The sequence below is a fragment of the Polypterus senegalus genome, chromosome 2 (genome assembly GCF_016835505.1).
Source record: "Polypterus senegalus isolate Bchr_013 chromosome 2, ASM1683550v1, whole genome shotgun sequence".
Taxonomy (NCBI): domain Eukaryota; kingdom Metazoa; phylum Chordata; class Cladistia; order Polypteriformes; family Polypteridae; genus Polypterus; species Polypterus senegalus.
The window spans coordinates 311308520-311332555 of record NC_053155.1 but is presented as its reverse complement, the minus strand read 5'-3'; the positions used below and the strand labels follow the sequence as shown (position 1 = coordinate 311332555).

The 24036-nt window shown below is 40.6% G+C and overlaps 1 protein-coding gene across 1 annotated transcript; it reads right to left on the bottom strand.

Moving 5' to 3' along the window:
* Positions 1-540: 540 nt before the first annotated feature.
* On the bottom strand, positions 541-22991 carry rab20 (RAB20, member RAS oncogene family). Its single transcript, XM_039745913.1, has 2 exons — positions 22269-22991; positions 541-1435 (listed from the first exon to the last, which is right to left on the bottom strand). The coding sequence occupies exons 1-2, from the start codon at positions 22438-22440 to the stop codon at positions 906-908; spliced, it is 702 nt and encodes a 233-aa protein (XP_039601847.1). The 5' UTR covers positions 22441-22991; the 3' UTR covers positions 541-905.
* Between the last annotated feature and the right edge of the window lie 1045 nt (positions 22992-24036).

Genomic DNA, 24036 nt, shown 5'->3' with positions numbered 1-24036 from the left:
GGGTCTGAATACTTAGGACCATGTGATACTTCAGTTTTTCTTTTTTAATAAATCTGCAACAATTTCGAAAATTCAATATGTGTTGCTGTGTGTACATTAATGAGGAAAAAAATTAATTTAAATGATTTTAGCAAATGGCTGCAATATAACAGAGTGAAAAATTGAAGGGGGTCTGAATACTTTACGTACCCACTGTACCACATGGACCCCAACACTTACCTTATCTATTTTTAAAAGCTTACCTTTACAAACAGAGAGCAACTCTCTGTGCAGGTTGCATTTCTAAAAGGAAGCCATGTGTGCTCATCTGGAGTCTCCTGCTTCTGTTTTAAAAGGGACAGTTCTGAGAATTCGAATTCTTAAATGAACCAGCTCTGCTGAAAATCGTAACTTTCCACGTTTGGTCCTTACAGAAGCTGCTCACTCCATATTTCAGTTAACTCACTGCAGAAGCTACAGCCTACTGGGTGCTGGACTGCCTGAGCTAAGCGGTGCGCGACTGTACAGGAGGCCCAAGAAGAAGGAATGAAATACTACAAGTACCTTTGGCTTCCCATTTTATTTCACATGATCATTTTCACACTATTAATAAAGTGAGTGGTGTCAGCGAGATAAGAGAAGTGTAGCTGAACCCCAGGTAACCAAAAAAAAAAAATCTGAACTCCTGTAAGTGCCTATAACATCCTCTATGGATGTCCACACTGAGTAATCACTGCTTCCCTTTCTTGCTTCCTCTTTAACTCTGCAGACTGAGGTGCAGTTTTTAGTCAGCAGCTCTTTAAGCCGAAAGTTAACCACGTTTGCCAGTGGCTGCAGGACACTATTCATTGCATTTTGAGGAAGATCAACTTGTAATTTCCGCATTTCATGTTTCTAATGCTGGTGTGACACCTTTTGCTGACACATTAGTAGCAACAGCTGGACTTGGACCCCGTCCCTTTACACTCCATTAAATCAACTGTCTGGGACAAGCCTTCAGCCCGCTTTCTCAAGATCCCCGGAACCACCATATCAAAGAGTGTTTCAAAGAGCAGGTCGACATTGTAGCCACTTTTGGCACTGGTCTCAAAGCACATTGCCTCGGCCGCTTGACAGTGTTTCTCTTCCAGCATTTTATACTTCAGGATCCGTTTGTACAGAGCCATTGCGTCTTCCTTGACAACTTGTTTGTGTGACTTGGTAGTGCTGACCAGACTGGGACATGGACACGCGTCTCTCTCTGCTTCAGGGTGTGGTACAGAAGCGCACTCGTCAGTCAGGTCTGCTTTATTTCCCACAATTGCAAAAATGCAGTCTGCGTTTGCGGTGTCTGTCAGCGCCAAGAATCTGTCCTCCAGCTCGGCAAAACTTTGCCAGTTAGTGATATCATAGGTCAGGATGACTGCAGCAGCACCTCGACAGTACATTGATCCCAGGCCATGGAACTGCTCTCGTCCTGCAAAGGAAAAAAAAAAAAAACTAAATTACAGAACACAATCCGTGAGCTTGGCCAGAATTTAAAATCGGATAGCATCAGCCAGAGGCAGACTAAAACGTATTCACAGAAGATTTCATTTGGCCTTTTGGCCATTGATCGACAGAAAAAGAATGTCAAAGTGAAAACAGATCTCTGCAAAGGGTTGTAAATTAATTACAAACATAAAACACATATGGCACAAGTGTTCATCCCTAAATCATCACTGGTGCAGCTCAAAGAATTAGTTCAAATAGCTGTGGCAACCCCTAATGGGAGCAACTGAAAGAAGAATGATGATGATGATGATGATGTTTTCTTGGAGGAAACAAGTGGATAGGACTGGCGAGCTTTGTTGGGCTGAATGGCCTGTTCTCGTCTAGATTGTTCTAATGTTCTAATATAAAAGAAGATCATCACCTATTTGGGGTTTCAGTTGATCTCAATCGGAATTCACCTGCATTTGGAAGTGCCAACTTGTTGGGAGTCAGTATGGTGGACTAATCAACACAACAAGCAACTTCATGAGATGGAGACAAGAAAATGTCCATTTATTCAGTTAAATCAATCATTAAGAAATGGAAAGAGTACGGCACGGCTGTAAATCTGCTGGAGTAAGTCGTCCACATAAAACTAAGAATGCTAGTAAGGGAGGCCACAGAGAGACCTGAACAGGTACAAGCTACAGTGGGGGACATTGCAAAGGCTGTGCCAGGGTGCTTCACCAGTTGCAGCTTTATGTAAGAATGGCAAAGGGAAAAAACACACAGGGCATATCAGCAGAAGCCACGTGGGAGACTCGGAAATCATCTGGGAGGAAGTTCTATGATCTAATGAGACCAAAATTGTGCTTTGTGGCCATCAGACATAATTGCCATGTTTGAATGCTGCATATGATCAAAAACACACCATCCCCACCTGTCGTGGTTGTGGCAGCATCAGGTTGTGGGGATGCTTCTCTGCAGCAGGTCATGGATGGCTTGTGACGGTAAAATGAATGCAGCAACGTACGGGGGAAATCCTGGAGAAAAACCTGATGAGGTCTGCAAGAAACCTCCATCTTAGAAAATAGTTTTAAACAACAAGACAATGAGGCCGAGCATAAAGATAAAGCCACACAGGAATGGATTCAAAACAAATGTGCATGTCTTGAAGGGGCCGAGTCAGAGTCCAGATCTCAATACAGCCGAGATTTTGTGGCTGCACTTGACAAAGGCCGTTTGTTCACTTACACATATTACACAATCTCCATACAACCTGACAGAGCTTGAACAGTTTTATAAAGGAGAATTGTGAAAATGTCTAAGTGGGTGAACACATTTGTTATGTCGACCAAGATCCTCGGCAACTTTTACAGCTGCATTGTTGACAGCATCTTGACCAGCTGCATCACTGTGTGGTACGGCAACACTACTGCTGTGGACCACAAACGCCTGCAGAGAGCGGTAAAGACTGCTGAGAAGATCACCAGGACCCCACTGCCCTCTCTGCAGAGCATCTACAACTGCAGAGTCCACAGGGACCCCACTCACCCCCAACACGAACTGTTCACACTTCTACCCTCAGGCAGGAGGTACAGACGTATGAAATGCAGGACTTCCAGGCCATTAGACTCCTAAATAACTGACTGGAGTTTATAACCGTTGGCCACCTCATTCTATCGACCTCATACAACTGTATTTGACTTGTCCATCACACACCTACCTGCACATTTCACTTTACACTTCTGTTTTTATACTTTATGCTGCCTCTGCTACTTATTATTTATGTTTATACGTTGGTTTTGTCATTTGGTGTGGACAGCAAAGAAAGAATTTCATTGTACAGGGAAACGTGTTTCCTAACTCTGCAGATGACAAACTTTGAACTTGTACTAACTGCTAATCCGTGAGGTTCATATACTTTTGCCACTCACAGATATGTAATATTCGATCATTTTCCTCAATAAATAAATGACCAAGTACAATATTTTTGTCTCATTTGCTTAACTGGTTTCTCTTTATCTACTTGTACATCTGATGATGTTTTAGGTCATATTTATGCAGAAATATAGAAACTTCTAAAGGGTTCACAAACTTTCAAGCACCACTGTACCAATTGAAAGACTGTCACCGGTGGATGGAGCGCCACCTCATTGGCACCAGGAAGTTCGACACCGAGCTCCCTCATTGCTGGGATTGGCCGTAAAGAAGCCCACGATTTGGCACTCCACTTCTGGCCCCCAAGATCACCAGATCTCATGCCATGTGACTTTTTTTATTGGGGGTATGTTAAGGACTCTGTTTAGGTGCCAACACTCCCAACAACACTGAATGGTCTCCGAAATCACATTGAAAGAGCTGCGAGTACAGTGACACCCAATAAGCTCAATCGAGTATGGGATTCATTCGACTATCACATTGATGTTGTCTGTACAGCTGGAGGAGGTCACATTGAGAACTTGTAAAATGACATAATAAACTTTATGCTCACCTAAACCAATTACAATTTACTGCATTGTTCTGTAATGATTTTTTTTTTTGTTCTTTATTTCGCCTTATACAAATTCTTGGGTTAGGAATTTGTTAGTTTTTGCATACCCCTTGGGGTCAGAGCGCAGGGTCAGCCATTGTACAGCTCCCCTGGAGCAATTGCAGGTTAAGGGTCTTGCTCAAGGGCCCAGCAGAGCAGGATCTCTTTTTGGCAGTGATGGGGATTCGAACTGGCAACCTCTGGGATACCAGCCCAGATCCTTAGCCTCAGAGTCACCACTACACGCTCTGATTTACAAGTGAAATGAATCTTTTTGAATCACCCTGTATAATCAGTTATAGTAGCATTAAAATTCAATCAGCTGTACTAATGCAACAAAGATCCAAAACACAGAATTTTGCACGCAATTACACAAACAAAACAACATTAGGCTCCTTAATTCAGTTCAGGGTCACGTGGGGAGAACTGGGCACAGGGTAAGAAACAGGCCTAGATTTGATTTTAGAAAGTAATAGTCAGAGCACTGGACCCACTCTCATAGGTTAAATTGAAACTGTCAACTGGGATAAGGTACTGGAACCATGAGATGGCATCACTACCCACTGTGCCACCAGACTACCCACATAAACAATGCACATACAAATCTGTTTAACTAAGTATGACAAAACTGCACATTCACGTTAAACAAGGGTCTATTGATGAAAATCACTGTTCATTTATTACTAGCATTCTACTTTTGGTTAACATACTGTTTTTAATCTCTCCCACCCTCCTGTGATATTCTGGGTTCTTACACAGGTTTATGCCCTGCTACTTAAAGACAGAGTTCTTCTAGTGTGTATGCTGTTTCTATTCATGTACAGTATCAAACTTAAGGCGCTGTGGCTCATTGCCTTAGCTGTCTTAACAGCAGACCATGAAGTGCGCCAATCCAGTCCTCAGGCCTTTAACTGCCAGGGTTTATATGGTATTTAAAACAGTCAGAATATATAATGTGTATCTGCACTTGACTGCGGTAATAATTTTTAACTTTCAATGTGTGTCTGCTAAGTGGACAACTGACCACATACTGGGGTCTTAGGATGTCTGCTTATCTGAATTTAATTGGTGGACATTTTTCCTTCAATGCTTGCAAAAGCTGAACATGTGGTTACTCTGAGGCAAAGACTCTTTCTCTCTTGGAGCGAGCCTGTAATTACAGTTGTAGGTTTGCACATGTGTGTCTATCTTGATAGATTAAGTTTAGTTTCGACTTTTGAAACAGCCATCCATCCATTTTCTAACCCGCTGAATCCGAATAGGGTCACGGGGGTCTGCTGGAGCCAATCCCAGCCAACACAGGGCACAAGGCAGGAACCAATCCTGGGCAGGGTGCCAACCCACCGCAGGACACACACAAACACACCCACACACCAAGCACACACTGGGGCCAATTTAGAATCGCCAATCCACCTAACCTGCATGTCTTTGGATTGTGGGAGGAAACCGGAGCGCCCGGAGGAAACCCACACAGACACGGGAGAACATGCAAACTCCACACAGGGAGGACCCGGGAAGTGAACCCGGGTCTCCTAACTGCGAGGCAGCAGCACTACCACTGCGCCGCCCTTGAAACAGCCAAGTTGGTTTAAATTTAATATCCATCATCCAACCCGCTACATCCGAACTACAGGGTCACGGGGGTCTGCCAGAGCCAATCCCAGCCAACACAGGGCGCAAGGCAGGAAACAAACCTCGGGCAGGGCGCCAGCCTACCGCAGGACACACACACACACACACACACGGGACAATTTAGAACCGTCAATGCACCGAACCTGCATGTCTTTGGACTGTGGGAGGAAACCCATGGGGATAACATGCAAACTCCACGCAGGGAGGACCCGGGAAGCAAACTCGGGTCTCCTAATTATGAGGCATAATTTAATATCCTGAAAACCAATTCATCCAATTCAAGTTTCCAAGGGTCCAGAACCTATACCAGCAGCAATGAGTACAAAGCAGAAACCGAACCTGGATGAGGCTACAGCACGTCACATGGATGTCTATTCATTTTGCAGCCATGTAGCAAATTAAACCGCAAAACTCAGCATTTAGAAATGACAGCCAATTAGGTTTCATGGGCAGAGAAAGTGGCCAGTTTGTTTCTAGCATAGGACTGGCATGAATGCCTAAGGAAAAGCAAGGACAGCATGATCCTTTATTCCAAAAGCAGTGTTTGAAGAACACTGTCTTACATGTATGTTGTTAAAGGCCCATTTCTTTTCAATGTATGTTCCCAAGATGTTTGCATGTGCAAACAATGTTACAGCACTTCACAACTCTCAGGTACCACAAAGTAGTAGGGGGCTTTGAATGTACCACATTTGTAAGGCTGTAACAAAGCAGGCAGATGACTGGCCCATACTGAACAATCCAGACTAAAACAACGCCATGTGACTAAAGTAAGCCGCACAAAATTAAGAGACTTTACCTCAGAAACAAATGTGACAGTGAAGGAAGGATAATGGCCTAAATGTCATCAAAATGCTAACAACCCTAAAGATTAATTAAGGAAAAATATTTTTCATGCCACGATAAAGACCAAAAGAAATATTTCTTTTAAAATATTTAAAGACATCAAAATAAAGATCTACTGTTTTGAACGTGCAGCTTCTCAAATGCAAGATGGTGGCCAAGCTGCAATAGGGATGAAGTCCAATTTGTCACTACACAGAAATCAAAGTCAATTATCTCCCAAAATTTAATTTTGCGAGTCAGGTATTTAAATAAGTGCCTCTTCATATAGTCTCTCTTATCGTGCTGCTCTGTGTTAGATACTTTACTGACTTTATTTAGCGGATATACATACTGTATCGCCGTCATCATGATCATCATACATAACATTATTAAGACCTGTTGGGCAAGAACCCACAGCATAAAGACAGCAAAGGGAGCAAAGCCAAGCAACCCTGTAAAAGGGCACCCAGCTAATCATACGTAGTTGCCCATTCATGCACATATTCACGCTGTGCCATTCACATCGGAGCTCTCTGGGGCACTCAGAAGATGGCCGATGCCTATAAACCTGGAAAGGATTTTAAAGCCATTTCCAAGACATCAGTAGTGAATCCTTCTGCTGTGAGAGAACTTTTTAAACTACTGGTCCTCCCAACAAATCCAGCTAAAGAGCCGACTAGAAGACATTGTGGGTGATTCAAAAGAAGTGTAGGAATAACCTCAAGGGACTTGCATGCAAGCCTGGCCTCGGTCTCTGTCAAAGTACTGTGCATGAATTGATCATCTGAAAGGGACTGCACACGTTTTCTCTGCATGCAAGGCCAGGAAGGAAGAAGCCTCCATTTTTAAAAAAGAATATTGATGCATGACTAAGTTTTGCCAGTCGCACAGGAGAAAAACAGGACAACTGGAGTGATCTGGACAGATGCAACAAAGGTAGAGATGCTTTCCCATAATACCAAGAGACACAATGTTTGTCAAAAACCAAACTGCCTTTGACCAGGTGCTATGCTACATTTTTCTTTAACATTAATGTCACTGTCTCTATGCTCACTGGTATGGATTTATTCACATGTGCATGTTAAATTTGGATTTTAAATGTAAGCACACAGGGGCTCAGCAGTTAGAATTGCTAGCCAAGCATTGGATTAGATAGCCAAAGACAACTGGAGGATTGTATAGTCAGCTGAAACACAGAAGAGTATTTCTGTCCTCTGTCAGTACAAAGTCTTCTTTCCTTGTTGGGAGAATGAGAACCGGCATGTAAGCACTATGATATTTCTGTATTTTGTTAACAGTGGAGGGAGGAGTTCAGCCCTTTCCTGCCCTTGTTTGGAGACAGAGAGGACCAGCAAGTTGAAGAAGAACAGTATAAAAGGCTTGGACAACAGCCAGACCCATTGGGGCAGGAGTCGACAAAGTTCTGAAAAACCTCCCAGCGTGGGGACGAGAAATGGCAGCCTGTGTTGATCCAGATTCCCACCTGGATAAAGTCTGTCCATATGCCTCCCGTCTGTAACCGTGTTAACCGTCAGTAAATGTAAGCTAAAGTATATTTTTTCTCATGCGATTCTTGTACCGCCATAATCACGATGGGAGGGATATCGTCTTTTCTTGTATATTACTATACTGTTTAGTTACTTAATATGCCGTAATTTCAAAAGAACACATTTCCAAGAGAGCTAATGCCTCCAAAGGAAACACCAGGAGAATCTCATACCAACTGTTAAGCAGGATGATAAAAATATGATGGAGCTGCTTTTCTGCTTCAGGGCCTGACCAACTTGCGACCAAACATGAATCAACCAGAGAATACTTGAGAAGAATGTGAAGCCATCTGTCAAAATGCTGAAGTTTGAACCATAATTGTACCTTGCAGCAAAACTAGGACTGAAACACTCATTTAATCTGGTTAATAAATTTGTCGATATTTGCATGGTTTATATTTTCATTTATACAGGGTGGCCCACCTCCACCGAGTGCAAAGAGTGTATATGAACATGCTGAAATGGGCACGGAGATGCATTGAAGCACAAGGAGATCACTTTCAGCATCTTCTGTAAATGTGAGTTCCAGATTTGATCGTTTTTCTCTTCACCATGCAATGTAGTCGTTTCGGTGGAGGTGGGCCACCCTGTATTTTCAAAGAGACCTTCAGCTAGTTAAGGACACCAATTTAAAAGGGCAACGATTCTGTTACAGCGTCAGAATTATCAAAATGGAAAAATAAACAAAATAGCTTGAGTTTTAAAAACGTAACAAAGTGTGGCAACTTTATCTTAAAAAAAGATTAAAGTATAACATGTAGGATACTCAAGGTTAATTCAGCATTCCAAAGCAGTACAACGCGTACAGTATGCATGAGCATCTAAAAAAAATTAAACATCCTGATGCTAAAGAAATCTCTGTAGCACAGTAAGCAGAAAAGAATTACTACTAGCAAACTCAAACCACAGACTTGTTCTGACTGAGTAGGAGTGGAAGTGTATTAATTTACACATGCAAATATGTGGTATTTGATAGCATGAGTCGTGCTCCGACAAAATGAGCTACGTGCAGTTCAAAAATTCAGAGCAGTTTGTCAGAATGGACTGCCTTTACTAAAAAAAAAAATAAAAATCACTGAAGCTCACCATATTCTATTAAGTTATGCAAGTTGCCAGCTTTTGAGCATTAAGAGATTGCTAAAAAAAAAACAGCAATCCTCCTCTCATCTGTCTGTTTGTCCGAAGTGCTGCAGTTCAACTTATTATGCCATTTGAAACACATTTTCTATTTGCTTAAACTTACTGCACCTGGGTTGTAATCTGTTCAAAGAATTGAAGAAGCTTGCTGTCCTATTATAAATAATATTAGCCATTCTGAAAAACTGTTCCAAGGAACCATCTCAAGCTTACTTTGTCACAATGCTTCATTGATTGGGTTACGGTTTTTGTGAACCACCACCATACGTTGCTCACCTTGCAAAACAAAAATATCAGCAGAACATTGTTAACCAGCTTACTTATACCGCTGCCAAGAGAAATATATGTTTAATGTTTATCAATGTCAATCAGCACAGTTGACCAATCGCCATTTACATACAGCACCCCACTGAGGCAGTCATTCAGATTGGAGAAGAGGCCTTGTCGGGAGAATAAAGTGGATGTAGTATATTTTGGAAACCCACAGTTTTGCAGAATAGCAACCCCTGCAGTGCGATAGGGTATGTTGTCATTAAGCAGAAGAATGGTCAAGAATAAACCTCACCGCTCTTCCATAAATGACTGCCACAAATGCCAAAACTAATCTGTATAATACTGTTTATTTGGGCCTTTTCAGGTAAGCAATCACTACGGACTGCTCTCTGAGCGGTGGCTCTGAGGCTAGGGATCTGCACTGGCAATCGGAAGGTTGTCAGTTCGAATCCTGTAAATGCCAAATGGGACTCTTCTCTGTTAGGCCCTTGAGCAAGGCCCTTAACCTGTAATTGCCGAGTGCTTTGAGTAGTGAAGAAAAGTGCTATATAAATGTAAAGAATTATTATTATTATTACAAAAATTGTGCACATGTTCTTGGCTTGGACTTTCCATTTCTTTTGTGTAGTACGATCACCAATCTTTCTGTTGTTACTGTTGTATGGACTGCGGGTCATAGTGATGTAAAAGATGTTTCTCCCACTCTCTGGAGATTCTCCTTGAAGCCCTGAATGATGTGTTGCTTCATTTTAGGAGTCAGCACTGTGGGCTGCCAGCATGAACTGATCTTACTCACTTGCTCATGTAATTGTTCATGAAGAATAGGCTTAACTGACCCATAACTAATTCACATTTTGCCTCATATTCATTCTTCAATTTCCCATTACAATTCTCCATTGGGGCGGCACGGTAGCGCTGCTGCCTCACAGTTAGGAGACCCGGGTTCGCTTCCCAGGTCCTCCCTGCGTGGAGTTTGCATGTTCTCCCCGTGTCTGCGTGGGTTTCCTCCCACAGTCCAAACACATGCAGGTTAGGTGCATTGGCGATTCTAAAATTGGCCCTAGTGTGTGCTTGGTGTGTTTGTGTGTGTCCTGCGGTGGGTTGGCACCCTGCCCAGGATTGGTTCCTGCCTTGTGCCCTGTGTTGGCTGGGATTGGCTCCAGCAGACCCCCGTGAGCCTGTATCTGGATTCAGCGGGTTAGAAAATGGATGGATGGATGGAATTCTCCATTGTGGGCCCTTGGGTTGTTTTTCAGAAACATCCCCCCCCCATAACAGAATTCTGCAGCCCATCCATTTACTGTGGCATAGCCTAGAGTGGGCCCATTAACTACCAAGGGTCACAAGGTTTGATGACAGTGTGATTGAGAGCTGAAGGCTCTGAACAAGTGCATAATATAACCAAAATAGTTTTCAATGTGTCTTTCAAACTCACATTACAATATTTAGTTTTACGGTCTTTCATTTAAAATCTACCGACAATTAAATGGATCACAAGGACAAATAATTACAACAGGCAAAAACAAACATGAACATTGAATGTTGCAGAAATGACAATAGATACACTCTCTTATTGTCCAATAAGACTCAAGATAAAGTTGCTGAGACTCATTGTTGCAAATCAGCAGACACAAATCTAAGTCAGATTAAGCGTCTCCACCATGACGCCAGCTCAAATTTAGTGGGGAATAAGAAGCAGTCAGAAGTTGCAACAGGGAATACAACTGCTATTGTTTGTTAGCCCCCATCTCTGAATCACCAGCTCATGCTCAGGGGTAACACCTGGAGACTGTTGGTATGCATCAAATCTCCATAAATATCATGAAAAGAATGTATTTAATATCACATACTGATACAGGAGACAATATGACCCTCTAGTTCCTAAGGTGTTAGACTTTTCAGCAATAAGGGCTGCCACTGATTCATTAGAACACAAAGCAAGTCAAACTTGCCACTTTTAGTACAGCAGAAATAAAGACAATACTGTACTGTCATGAACTCCGAATAAGACTCGGTTAAAAGAAAGAGTTTAAAGGCATCGTACCAGAAAGTAGTTTTGCTTTTTCTAAACTGCAAGCAGATATTACACATGCAAAAAAAAAAATATGAGGCAAGAATGTGAAAGGTTAACAGTGAAAGCCCTGCGAGGGACTGAGGCCAGTCACATGAGTTCAGACTATGTGAACAGGCTCTGTGTGTGTCATCACCATGTGACTCAAATAATGGCCTTTACTTTAGCAAAGGCTACAGCCAAGTGGTTACGTCAAAAGTAAACCTACATTTATTCAGTTTGCCCTTCTGCCATTTTTTTTTTTTTTTTTTAAACAAAGAACTGCAACATAAAGGGATTTTATAATTCTTCTCTAGGGAAAAATGCTGCTCTGTTTGAAGACTACTGTCAAATTATTTAAGATGGACACCCTTCACAGTCAAACTGAGTGTTGTTATTTTGATGATTCTTTGTACAAAAAGTAAAATCTACCCAGCCTTACTGTTTGCTCTGTCAATTGGGTACATTAAGCAAATGTAATATATTCAAAGTTTATTCACCTGAACGCCATGTTTTTTTGTATGGTACTCTTCACAGAGTACAGGCTTAGAGTGTGCATAATGACCTGAATGTCTGGATTCTCTGTAGCCTTCAGTACACCAACAGTATTATAAGTCAATTCACATCAGATGGCATGAGATATGTCCTGACAATTCAGGGGATAAAAGAGAATGAAAAACAGTTGTTCACACCGGAAAGTACCCTGTTTAGACCTGAAAAAAAAAAATGGCTGGAAAGAGTCATGTAATGTGACATGGCTTTAAGGTAGACAGAAGTTTCGAGTTAAAACAGTTCTGACAGAAAGTGGAGATGTCTTTCATGTTGAAAAGCACATGCATGTAAGAATTTCACTATACACTGCATACATGACAATCACAACCTATTAGACCTACATTTACAAATACAGTCTCAGTAAAGTACAGCATGTTACAACATTTATATACATGAACAGACTGGCGCTTACTTAGGGCATGTGTTTAGTGTTTGAGCTCTGCTAATACTATTCAGAAGTTTCTTTGCTTATGAAAATATGGTCATTAGTTTGTTTGTGCAAAAATTAGAGTGAATTCGCCCATATTAGCACATAGCATATGATAATAAAGTTAAAAATGAGTAATATTTTCCCTTCAAAAACTCATTGTACAATACAGGCAATCTTCTGAAAAGCCATCATGGCTAAAGCCTATGACACAGTTCTACTTTTCTCTCGTAGAGCAGCATGAAAATACAGCTTTTCACTGCATAAAACAAAATGCCAAATACCACCCATGGATGGTGGCAGAGCCTGTTCAGCAATGTTAGCTTATAAATGCTGCAAAAGCGTCTCTTATTCTTCTCAAGGCAGATGGACCGACTTCCAGTTTCATACGCTTATCACACCGCTGCTCAGCACTCCAATATCAGACACTGTCTATGAGCCACTTATACATGCACTACAGAACCTGAATCTGGACTGTGTTTTCGGTGGCTGGTAGGCATACAGGATCATCTGCCACAAATACAGTGAAACAGAAAAAGCCACTTGGGGTTTTCTGTCAACTATATGATGAAAACAAATATGAAAACATTTGGGCAAATTTGCTAACTTGACTGACATGTGTAGTTTTATTATTATTATACATAAATACCTACTAGTTCAATAAAAATCAGTTTGCAGAAGAAAGTAATCAAAGCGACATAGATGATCTATTCTATAACTCAGTAAAATTTATGTGATCTCCTGTAATAACATAACACAAATCTGCAGAGAAAACATTCTACTTTAGAAAGCATTTACCACCGCACTTCTTTTTACATTGCATCTTGTAAGACTTGGAAAAGACAAATGACAGGAGAAAAAGTAATAAACCTGCATAGTGATTTACAAGCAGCAGTTGACAAACTACTTTGTTCAGATCCTGTACAGAAGTTTGAATATTTAATGTCCACATGATCTTCTTTGTGCAATAAGATTTCCTCCCAAAGCCTTAAGACATGTATGCTGGATTACTTGTAGAATTTAAATTGGCTGACTGTGGGAAAGTACTGGTACACACTGTGCTCAAATATGCCATAAGATGGCCTTGATGTTTCTATGCACTATACGATAGGCTCAATTTGTCTGCCACTATGCAATATAAAATGCAGGTTCTAAAAACGGATGATGGATTAACAGCACTTCAAAAATAGCCATGTAGATACGTAGATCCTGACAGGATGCATCACATCCTAGTACAGCAACTGCTCAGTTCAGGACTGCAGAGCTCTGCAGCGGGTGGTGAATACAGAACAGCAGATCACGGGCACACAGCCCCCTGCGATCCATGACATCCACACTACATGCTGTCTCAGGAAAGTGAACCGTATCAGGCGGGACCCCTGCCACCCTCCACTGTCACTTTTCACCTTCCTCCCATCTGGAAACCAACTAAAGTTCATTCGGATGCGCACCTCCAGGTTCAGGAACAGTTTCTACCCAACTGTAATCAGACTCATGAACAATCGGTAACCTTGTGTCACCTCCACTGCTACCTGCACATATACTTCTGCCACTGTCTCTGTTTATTCATAGGATTCTGGTTTTATTTATTTACTTATTTATATTCATTTATTTATTGTGTTTTTTTGTCTATGTTTACTGTCTGCAGGGGCACATGCAAGCAAGCATTTCATTGTACATGGTACTTGTACACATAACAACAAAGAATTGAATTGAATGAATCATCAATCATTATTAATCTTTACTTTTGTCTGGTGCTGGGCGATATGACGATATATATCGTGGGGACGATAGAAGAGAAATAGGACGATAGACACTTTTCTATCGTTTCTAACCTAATTTTATCAATTACTAAAGAAAATATTGCATTAAATAGGCTATGACAAATGAATGATAATGTCTTGTCGCTATGCAATGCATACTCTACCCTTTATATAAGTGATAATCAAGAATAAAATGAACTTTTTCGCAAAGAAACTCCATCTTGTGGTTTTGTGACAGTTCAGTTAAATGTCACTTCAAAATAAAGTTGCAAAAAAAAGTATGCAATGATATTTTTGTCAAACTTTTCAGAGAATAACTGGAAACGTACTTTATTGTGGGTGGTATATCGTGATATATATCGTTATTGTGATATAAAATAATCCATATCGTGATATATGATTTTTCCATATCGCCCAGCACTACTTTTGTCTGTTATAATATCCGACTCTTCTGTGGTAGTGTTCTGCATTTATCACCACAACCTACTAGGGTCCAATCAAAATATAAAATGTATGGTTGTGAGGTATAGAGTTTCAGCACAACAAAATAATTAACAAAAAAGAAAAAATTGACCAAGATGATTTTATGTTTCTGTATTTTTCTAAAAACCCATTTAATATAAAATCCACTTAATCTAGTCCAGGGTCACAGGATGGACACTCAAAATAAAGTTAATCAGCAACGCATGATTAAAGTGGCAAATAGAACATTAAGGTCTGCAGGACAGCTAAAGAGAGACTTTGCCTTAACTGAACACATTCAAATTTTTAATGATACTGCTTTTCCTCTGCAGTATACAATGTATTTTAGCCATTTATCATGTAATAGAATCTGCCAAAGTAGAAGCAAAATGAATGTGATTTATAAGATCACTACCTTCAACAATTATTTTCTTGAATAGTAAAAACTCAGCAAATGCTGACAGAGATTCAAAACAGATGGTGTAGAGTAGAAGCATATATTAATTTGTATTACTGTCTATTATCAAGTTTTTGTCTACTATTTTCGCTTTACACTAAAACAATTTCAATGTCATATATGGGCGTAATGAAGTTTAATTTGCTATCACTTGCAGAAACAATCCTCACATGAATGGGATCACAGGGAGTGCAGGGGTGGGAACTGACCGTGCAAAGTTTAAAATTAAATCAAACAAGAGTACAAAGGTCCTCCACCTACAGAAGTTTAACAAAACAAAACAAAAAACAAGCATAACCCCTTTTCTGAACCTGTCCCATTGTAGGTTTGTGAAAAGCTGGAGTCTATTCCATCAACATAGAGTGGAAGGCCCCCCCCAAAAAAAAGATAATTAAATTAAAACATCCTAGGTGAAGCACAATGGTAAATGCTGCTGCCTCAGGTATCTGCATTTTGGTTTGGAATTACATTCTGTGGTTCACAAAATCAGTCCTGGGATGCAATGTGAAGGAAGGCTGTTGTCCCAACCAATTTCTGTTTTTAACTGGATTCCTATCCTAATTAAGCAAACTGTTATTTCTCATTTTCAACGTCAGATACTCTGGCTATTGAAACCACAATGCTGAAGTAGTTGCAGCCTTTCAGTATTCGACGTCATTTGATGTAGTGTAGCACTTCATAAGTTCAGACATGAGGTGGCCCCCATGGCTTCTGGTTTTTGTTCCAGCTAATTTCACAATTAGTCATTTAGTATCACTGTAATTGGTATTACTGTTTATCTGGTCTTTTATAATTTTCTCATATTCTTCATTCAGAAAAATGAGTGGTGTCAGACTTGTGAAATTTTAAAACGTTTGTATTGTTGCTGTCACAAAAACGCTCGACTCACTTTTGTTATTTTACTATTAATATACCTATTTGCTGGGGACTTCTCTCACTTCATTATATCTCTTATATAAAAAAAATCCTGGGCTGAGACGAGACTTTTTTCAAGAGATTTTTTCAAGTCCCGTGAGATGAGACTTTGGCCATGAGTCACTTCCTCCTCTCAACCATATTCAACCACACACACGGTACTCTCACCTCTCATTCGTGTGAATGCTTTTGATAGACACAGTTCCTTCTCTCTCAGCTCTTATAAATTTTAACATTTTCCTCACCTTAAGTTCCCAATTAAAAAAGACGTATTATTTCCAAATCTTATTGAAGAATTTCATCATGAAGGGTTATCAACAGAAAAAATGAGTACACAGGCAATTCTGGCAATGGGAAACGATGTAGTCAAATGAATTAATGCCGAATAGGACAATCAGTTACATGGCTAATTGGTTAAATGCGTATCAATAGACTTTGCTGAAACAGTTGGTGGTGAAGGTGCAGAAGATGAAAACATCAACTTACAATATCCAGAAGAATACCTATAGCCGTTAACACCACCTGGTCATCCACTGGCCGAATTAATGTAGAAAGAAGGATGTATCCAAGAAATGTAATGTAGTACATCTTCCATGGATAACATTAGACACCAAAGGAGATCTTGATATGCCATACATATTAAAACACCAATAGTTTCCCATTAGAATAGCTTTTGCAGACAATTAACAAATCTCAGAACAAAACATTTGAAAAAGACATTTTATTTAATAGAGAGAAAGAAATGATATTCACTCATGGTTAATTCCAAAAAATAGTTTTTACTTATGTTTTACAGTAAAAGTGTAAGTTTAAAAAGTATTTGCGTGTTAATTTCAAAGTCCAACAGAACAAAATTGTATTACGCAATGAATAACTAACGCAACGTGAAACAATTCACTTTCAAATTATTATGTTTTAGTATTTTTTACTATGATTAATTACTCACTGTAATGTAAAATAGTTAGTTCCATTATGCATATGTAACAATTGAAAATAATCTGTTTAAATTGTACATCCGCATCCCCATACGCGAGAGGCAGAACTGCAAAGTGGCTAGTGCGGAGTGCCGGCCCAGGGGTTAGCGAGCGAAGTGAGCAGGGGACAAAGCCCCCTTGTCCTAACATAAAAACAAATTAACAAGGAGCAGGGTAGACCTAGGACAAAACACTAAATGATGAAAGGCAGATGTTACTTGGATATTGGAGACAGATGGTTAAATTCTTGTGCTACAGTAGAGGAAGTTGATGAGGGTATGTACAGACAACGATAAACAAAATATGATATCTAAACAAAACACAGTAAAGATTAAATTTAAAAACTACATGGCAGCATGATTGTAACTTACAGTACTACTACACCTAAAGCAGCAGGTGGGTACAGAAAAGGGTATGTAGGAACTAGGTACTAAGAGTGTTAGATTTATTAAATCTTTCATAAATAAAATGACTTAAATAACAATAACAGCTTAAAATGAGAATCAAATCATGATGATGATTAAAATATTTCTAAATCTTCCGACTCCTCTATACGTATATACTATGCTAATGTATTTTCTACATCCATTGAAGGAAAGGAAGGCAACATACATGTCATTTCACCACAGAACTACTGGCTAGGAAGCCAACAATCTACTATAATGCCAGATTAAAGACAAACACAATGAAAACAAGGTTTTGTTTATTTATTTTTTTTTAAACAAGTGTCTGGATAGTAATAGCAGGCATAAAAATCAGGAACAGGAAATGTATTGGTTCAAAAATACAAACCACATTCTTTGGTAGTTTTAACTTTTAAAACAAAAAAAAAAGCTTAACTATATGACTATATGAACTAAAAAAAACAATATCTGGAAAACCTATATTAAACTTGGAATACAGTTATAGTTAAAGGAAATCATGAATCATGTTTGAATCCCATAGTCAGGTTTAAAGTTTAAGTTTATTCCCTTCACTTATACAAGTGTCTCTAGTCCTGCAAAAAACATTTACCTAACTATCAGCGAGAGTCAAGGCCCCCAAACACGCAGCGATCCGTGGCCGATTTTGCCACCGACCGATGTGCGTGTACAATCGCGGCAATTGATTGGCGGCGCGAGATTGCGGGTGTCCACATGGACGGGCAGATCCAGCTTGCCGAAAATCTCGACCACCACCCCCATCCAAAGTAATGTGATGCCTCTGTCTGCTGCACTGGCTGTCTCCTCTGTCAGCATTGTGCACCTTTAGTGCATTGTGTCACTAACCGGCCAGCTGATCAGCAGAACGAGCCTCTGCTGGAGACAGGTAGGGAGATCTGTGTTCTCGGCTCCTTCGGCCCCTTCACTAGCGCGCATAGCGAAGGGGAGCCGACGGAGCTGAGAACACATCAGATGATTTTTCAGGCGTTTGGCACGTGATGACTCGTTGAACGGCCGAATAATCGGCCGTGCATCTGTAAATGTATGGGGGGCTTTAGGCTAGGTTCACAGCTCCCTGTAACAGTGGAACACGACACAATGGAAAGCGGTGCCGCACCTTACCTGTGCATTACATCCCATATAGTGACGCATACAGTCAATGAAAAGCATGCTTCATGGCGACTTGACATGTTCGTTTTCTGGTAACATTATGCACTGCATGCATTGGGCTTTATTTTTACAGCAGAGAAGTAGTTCATTATGACTGTTTGTGAATTGGGACATTTCAACTTACTTTAATTCCCATTTAAATTTAGTAGGTGTCGGAGTCGGTTAACTTTTTGCCGACTCCGACTCCAGGTACCCAAAATTGTCTCCGACTCCTCGACTCCGACTCCACAACCCTGCGGGAAATTTCAAACTGGTGCCAAGGGTGTGTGGGTTTGCTCATGTTGGACCTGCAATGGACTCGCACTCGGTCTACTGCTACTGCTGCTGCTTCCTACCTTGTGCCCAAATGATGAAACAGGACCATGCTCGGGCTAAAGACCATCCCTGCCCAGTAATCCTAAATTGTCTTAAGCGAGTCAGAGATATTAGTTTCCATTATGAGTTACAAATCGAAATTTAATCACCAAAGAGAAGGGCCTGTGTATTGAATTTACTTGAATATTTAACTTAATTTTAAGCATAGCAATATAAAAAATGTATCATAAGCATATCACATTTTAAATTGTGACTTAAGTTATTCAAAGTAACATGATGAGTTTGTGGGAAATAAGACGAGGTCATAGAGTCCTATTAGTCATGATGATGAAATGTGAAAGTTAAAGGTGAACTGTTCGATTCCGACTTCCCGTGTGAGCCTAATGAGCCGTTTTCATCAGTCACTGCACTTACAGTACAAATGTAGAAATAAAGAAATAATTACACAACACTTGTGAAGTATCTTGAAATGATGTTCATCGCAAAAAAAAAAAAAGTACTTAATATGTGACACGAGTATGTCACTTGACATGCCTGCCATGACACTCCTTTATGCATGAATGTGTTGCACAATTACGATATGTAACTTCAATGCATTTTATTTATGTATATAAATATTAAAAAAATGTAATCACTAAACCAATCAACGTGCTGGTATGTATATACATAAAACACTAATTACTATAATTCTGCACTTGTAAAGCTTACTAGAATTGTGTTCAAAATTGAACTGGAAATTTACTTCCAGGCAAACAACGTAACAAGAATTTCTGTTGGTGTTTCATGCTTAAACTTAAGGTGAATACACACACTATAAAACGCACTCAAAACATTATATACAGTAGAAGTGAAAAATACACAGCACAAAGCACAAAACACAAATATATAAAGCAAATAATACAGATTTGTACTCCTGCCCAGAAATACTGTACATCAAGCAAGAACTTTATAAAAATAAATGAAAATTAAACTGGATTGAGCACTTTAGGCAGAGATGAATCTGATGCGGTGTTTAATCATAGTGACTACAGCAGGAAAGACACTCTTCAGATTTCTAGTAGTTCTTGCCTTTGGTGACCAGTAACATTTTGTCAAAGGTAACAACTGAAACAGATGGATGCCTAGGCAAGTGTAGTCTTGGATTATATTTGTGGCACATTTCCTGAACTGTGATGTATACAGGACCTCAGTGAAATCCAGTTTCATGTTTACAATCTTTTCAATTGCCATACCAGAATGTTACGGAGAAAAGTAAGGATGCTTTCGATAACTGCTATACAAAAATGTACCAGCCCTGGCTGGAAAGATTCAATTTTTTAAGTTGATGGAGAAAAACAATGCGCTGGTGAAGTTTTAATGTTAAGAGCAGCTATGTTTTCATCCTAGTCTAGACGGCGAGTGAAAGCAGTTACAAAAGAATTTTAAATGATCCCACCCTGTTGACAGTGATACCATTTATAACTAGGGGTGTAGGAAGGTGAGGGGTGCCTCCAAAAATCCACAATCCTTTCCACAGTTTCCAAGTACTAGGGTGTTGTACCGTGTTAGCCATTATGAATGTGGAGAAAAGCCAAGCAAAATGACACCTTTTATTGGCTAACTAAAAAGATTACAATACGCAGACTTTCGAGGCAACTCAAGCCCCTTATTACATCTTGCCTGAAGAAGAGGCCTTGAGTTGCCTCGAAAGTCTGCATATTGTAATCTTTTTAGTTAGCCAATAAAAGGTGTCATTTTGCTTGGCTTTTCTCCACAGCTCAATTCAAGTTAAGATGGCTGAGGGGGCACCAGCCAGTCAGTCCACCCGCCTCCTTCCAATATGGCCCCTTAGCCCCGTCTGTGATCAGGTGAACAAGGGTAGTGTCATCATTGGTAGTTTACCAGATGGGTCACTAGAGGTGCAGTGTAGGTACAGAAGAGTAGGGGAGACAGAACACTGACCCGAGTGAACCCTGGGGTCGGAGTCGGGGGGGCTCCGGTTGATATTCACCTATCTTCACTGTCTAACGCAGGGGTCCTCAATCACGTTTCTGGAGGGCCGCAGTGGCTACAGGTTTTCATTCCAGCCAGTTTCCCAATTAGACCTCAGTCCTTACTGATAATGAAACTTGGTGTTTAACTATATGGCTTGTTAGAAATGTAATTACATTGCTGATCAGGGGTCCTCAGTTACAGTTCTGGAGGGCCGCAGTGGCTGCAGGTTTCCACTTCAACCAATTTTTTTAATTCGAGCCCATTTATTTATTACTAAAGCAACGCATTTTTGGGCTTAATTTTAGTTATCTTGCCTGTTACAATTCAGAACCCTTAATTGCCTATTTTAGTGTTAGCGGCTGTATTTAAAATTTTAATTGTTGCCCGTTTTGTTAATCAGACAGTTAATAATAAAATGAAGATAACCAATAAACCAGCAGCTCTCCAGCCAATGTGCTTCCTTTAAAATCTGTGCATATAAAAGTGTCTGTGCTAAAAAAATGTTTAAATGAGAGGGAAATTGGAAGGAATGTTAGGTTTAATTCTCTTAAAAGATAATGCTCTCAGGTAAAGAAACTCTAAAGCGCAATTACAATTTTCTCTTGGATGCATACAGTTAAATACTAAGTTTCATTATCAGCAAGGACTGAATTATAAATAGGAAACCAGTTGGAAGGAAAACCTGCAGCCCTCCAGGACCATGACTGAGGACCCCTGGTCTAACGTCTATTCCCTAGAAAGTCAGAGATCTAGACACATGCGGCCTAGTTTGCTATGGAGAATCTCTGGTACGATTGTATTACATAACTGAAGTCCACAAATAGGATTCGGCATAAAGAGATGGTGGTCTAACATAGTCAAGCAGAGTGCCCAGAAGTTGATGTCTACTCCAAGAAATAGCGGAGAGGCATGCCAGCTGTATCCTCAGTCGACCCGGTGGCACGATAAGCAAACTGTAGTGGGTCAAGGAGAGAATTTGTGACAGATGAGACGCTGAAGACTCAGGCTTACTGAATGGCGTTATATAAAAACAATGTAAATAGTTACAGTAATGCCCAGCGATAATGACTGATAAGTGCTACTTTCTCGGAACTTCGTAGATTTCGCAACTTCCTGTACTGGAAAATACACAAATCGAGGTATAACTCCTGAATAAAGAGGCAGACGGGCAAGCACATTTCTATTGTCACCGAACCCCCGCTTTTTACGGACTTCACGCTCGCTCACTCACTCTCCAGTGCCTATCGAATATCACGTGTCACAATATTAATAAAAATGGTTACAGAGTTTATTACTGTTACGTCACTTTTGCGTGTTGTTAGCATAAAATACCTCTAGCCCACCTCCCTCCTCTCCTTCCTTTGGGAGTCCCTCACCGCCTGCGGCTCACACCCCCGCCGTCTCTTTACCTGCGGTGTCCCAGATGGAGATGTTGTAGGGCCCCCACTGCTTCAAGAAGAAAGCCCCTCCAACGGTGCTGACAGTGTCCTTAAATCGTCTTTCTGTGTAGCGGTGCAGTAAGGAGGTCTTCCCCACGTTCACGTCCCCCAGGATGACCAACTTCACATCGGGCTTTTTCATTGTTTTGGTGCAGGAAAAAAAAGGGGAAACGGCAGGAGTGTTTACTCGAGTCCTGAAGTCGCCTCTGCTCCTGGAAGCAGTTCTTTTTGCTTCGTTTTCATTGACAAAAGTCCATTATGCTTCCCAAGAAACGTAGCTGGCCCTTCGCGCAGTACGCCAGAGGTACTTGCCCCATATAGAGTGAAACAAACAGCCGGCGACCACTTGTGAGAAGCCGTACGAACTTGAAGTCAACTTTGTTTCAGTACACCGATGACGACACAGGAAGCTGAAGCATTCCTCTTTTTTCCCTTTAGCTTGTAACGCAATTGTCCAAAAGTAATGTTTTTTTTTTTTTTACTTTAAAGTTTGCAATCCATTATCCTACAAAAGCAGCGGAGTTAAACGCCAAGATGAGCGGAAAACTTTGCATCCGCAACTGAGATCCTACCTGAGGCGAGCGCTAGGGACGCGAGCACAGGTGTGTCATGTGGCGCGTGACCCCGTGCGCGTTAACCTCGAGCGCGTGACTCCCGCGCGCGTACAGAGCCCGCGATACTCCAGCCGTCCCTTGCCAGCTTGATGCAGAACGGCGTCTACGTCTGTCGACATCAGGTTCGTCACAGTTATATACTACTTGACACGGGGTAACAGACTGATGAAATTAAACATGAACCGTACAAGTAACCAGGTAAACGATACAAACAAGTGTTTATAAATAATAATAATAAATAATACATTTTATTTATATAGTGCCTTTCCCATGCTCAAGGCCTTTACAGAATATAAGAAAGAACGGCAGGATATACAGTATATAGCATTGTACAAACCAAATAAATAAATAAAGAAGATTACGACAGTGAATTCAGAGACAAAAAGCGTAACAGACAACATAACTGTTGGTCTCGCACACACACTCAGGTTACACGAGCATCTTGACAGAGAGAAGAGTAATAAAGTCAAGTAGAGCTAAAAGCCTTCCTGAACAGATGAGTTTTGAGTTGATTTTTAAAAGAATTCATGTCAGAGTCAGCTGATCTTATTAATTTCGCGAGGTCATTCCAGAGTCTGGGCACTCGCTATACAGCTGAAGGCCCTGCTGTCACCCATGGAGTGTAGATTAGTGTGGGGCACAACAAGATGGCCAGAATCAGAGGACCTTAGTGGGCGGACAGGCACATAGTGATGGAGAAGGTCACTGATGGAGTTTGGCGCGAGGTTATTTAAGGCTTTGTAGGTTATTAGTAGGATTTTATATTCGATTCTGTAATATACACAAGATGGAGCAGGATGGGTGTGATGTGCTCGCTGCTGATGGTTCGAGTGAGGACTCTTACAGCAGAGGTTTGAATAAGCTGGAGCTGTGATATAAGATTAGAAGGGGCACCTGCCAGCAGCGAGTTTTACAATAATCGATGCGGGATGTGATAAAAGCATGGACAAGTTTCTCAGCATTAGAAATGAGAATTAGATGGGCTGACGCACAATCCTGAATCGTTTTTGTCGGCTCATGCAGGTTAAACTTGGGTGGAAAGATAAAAATGCGTGCTCAGACATTTGTGTTTTACTGGTTCATCGATTTTTTTAATACTAATTCATTATGAGATAGTTTCATCA

Excerpts from the sequence above, each read along its gene's own strand:
- rab20 (XM_039745913.1), bottom strand. The coding sequence starts at position 22,440 with ATGAAAAAGCCCGATGTGAAGTTGGTCATCCTGGGGGACGTGAACGTG. Across the intron at positions 1,436-22,268 it reads CTCCATCTGGGACACCGCAG|GACGAGAGCAGTTCCATGGC; the intron begins GTAAAGAGACGG and ends TTTCCTTTGCAG.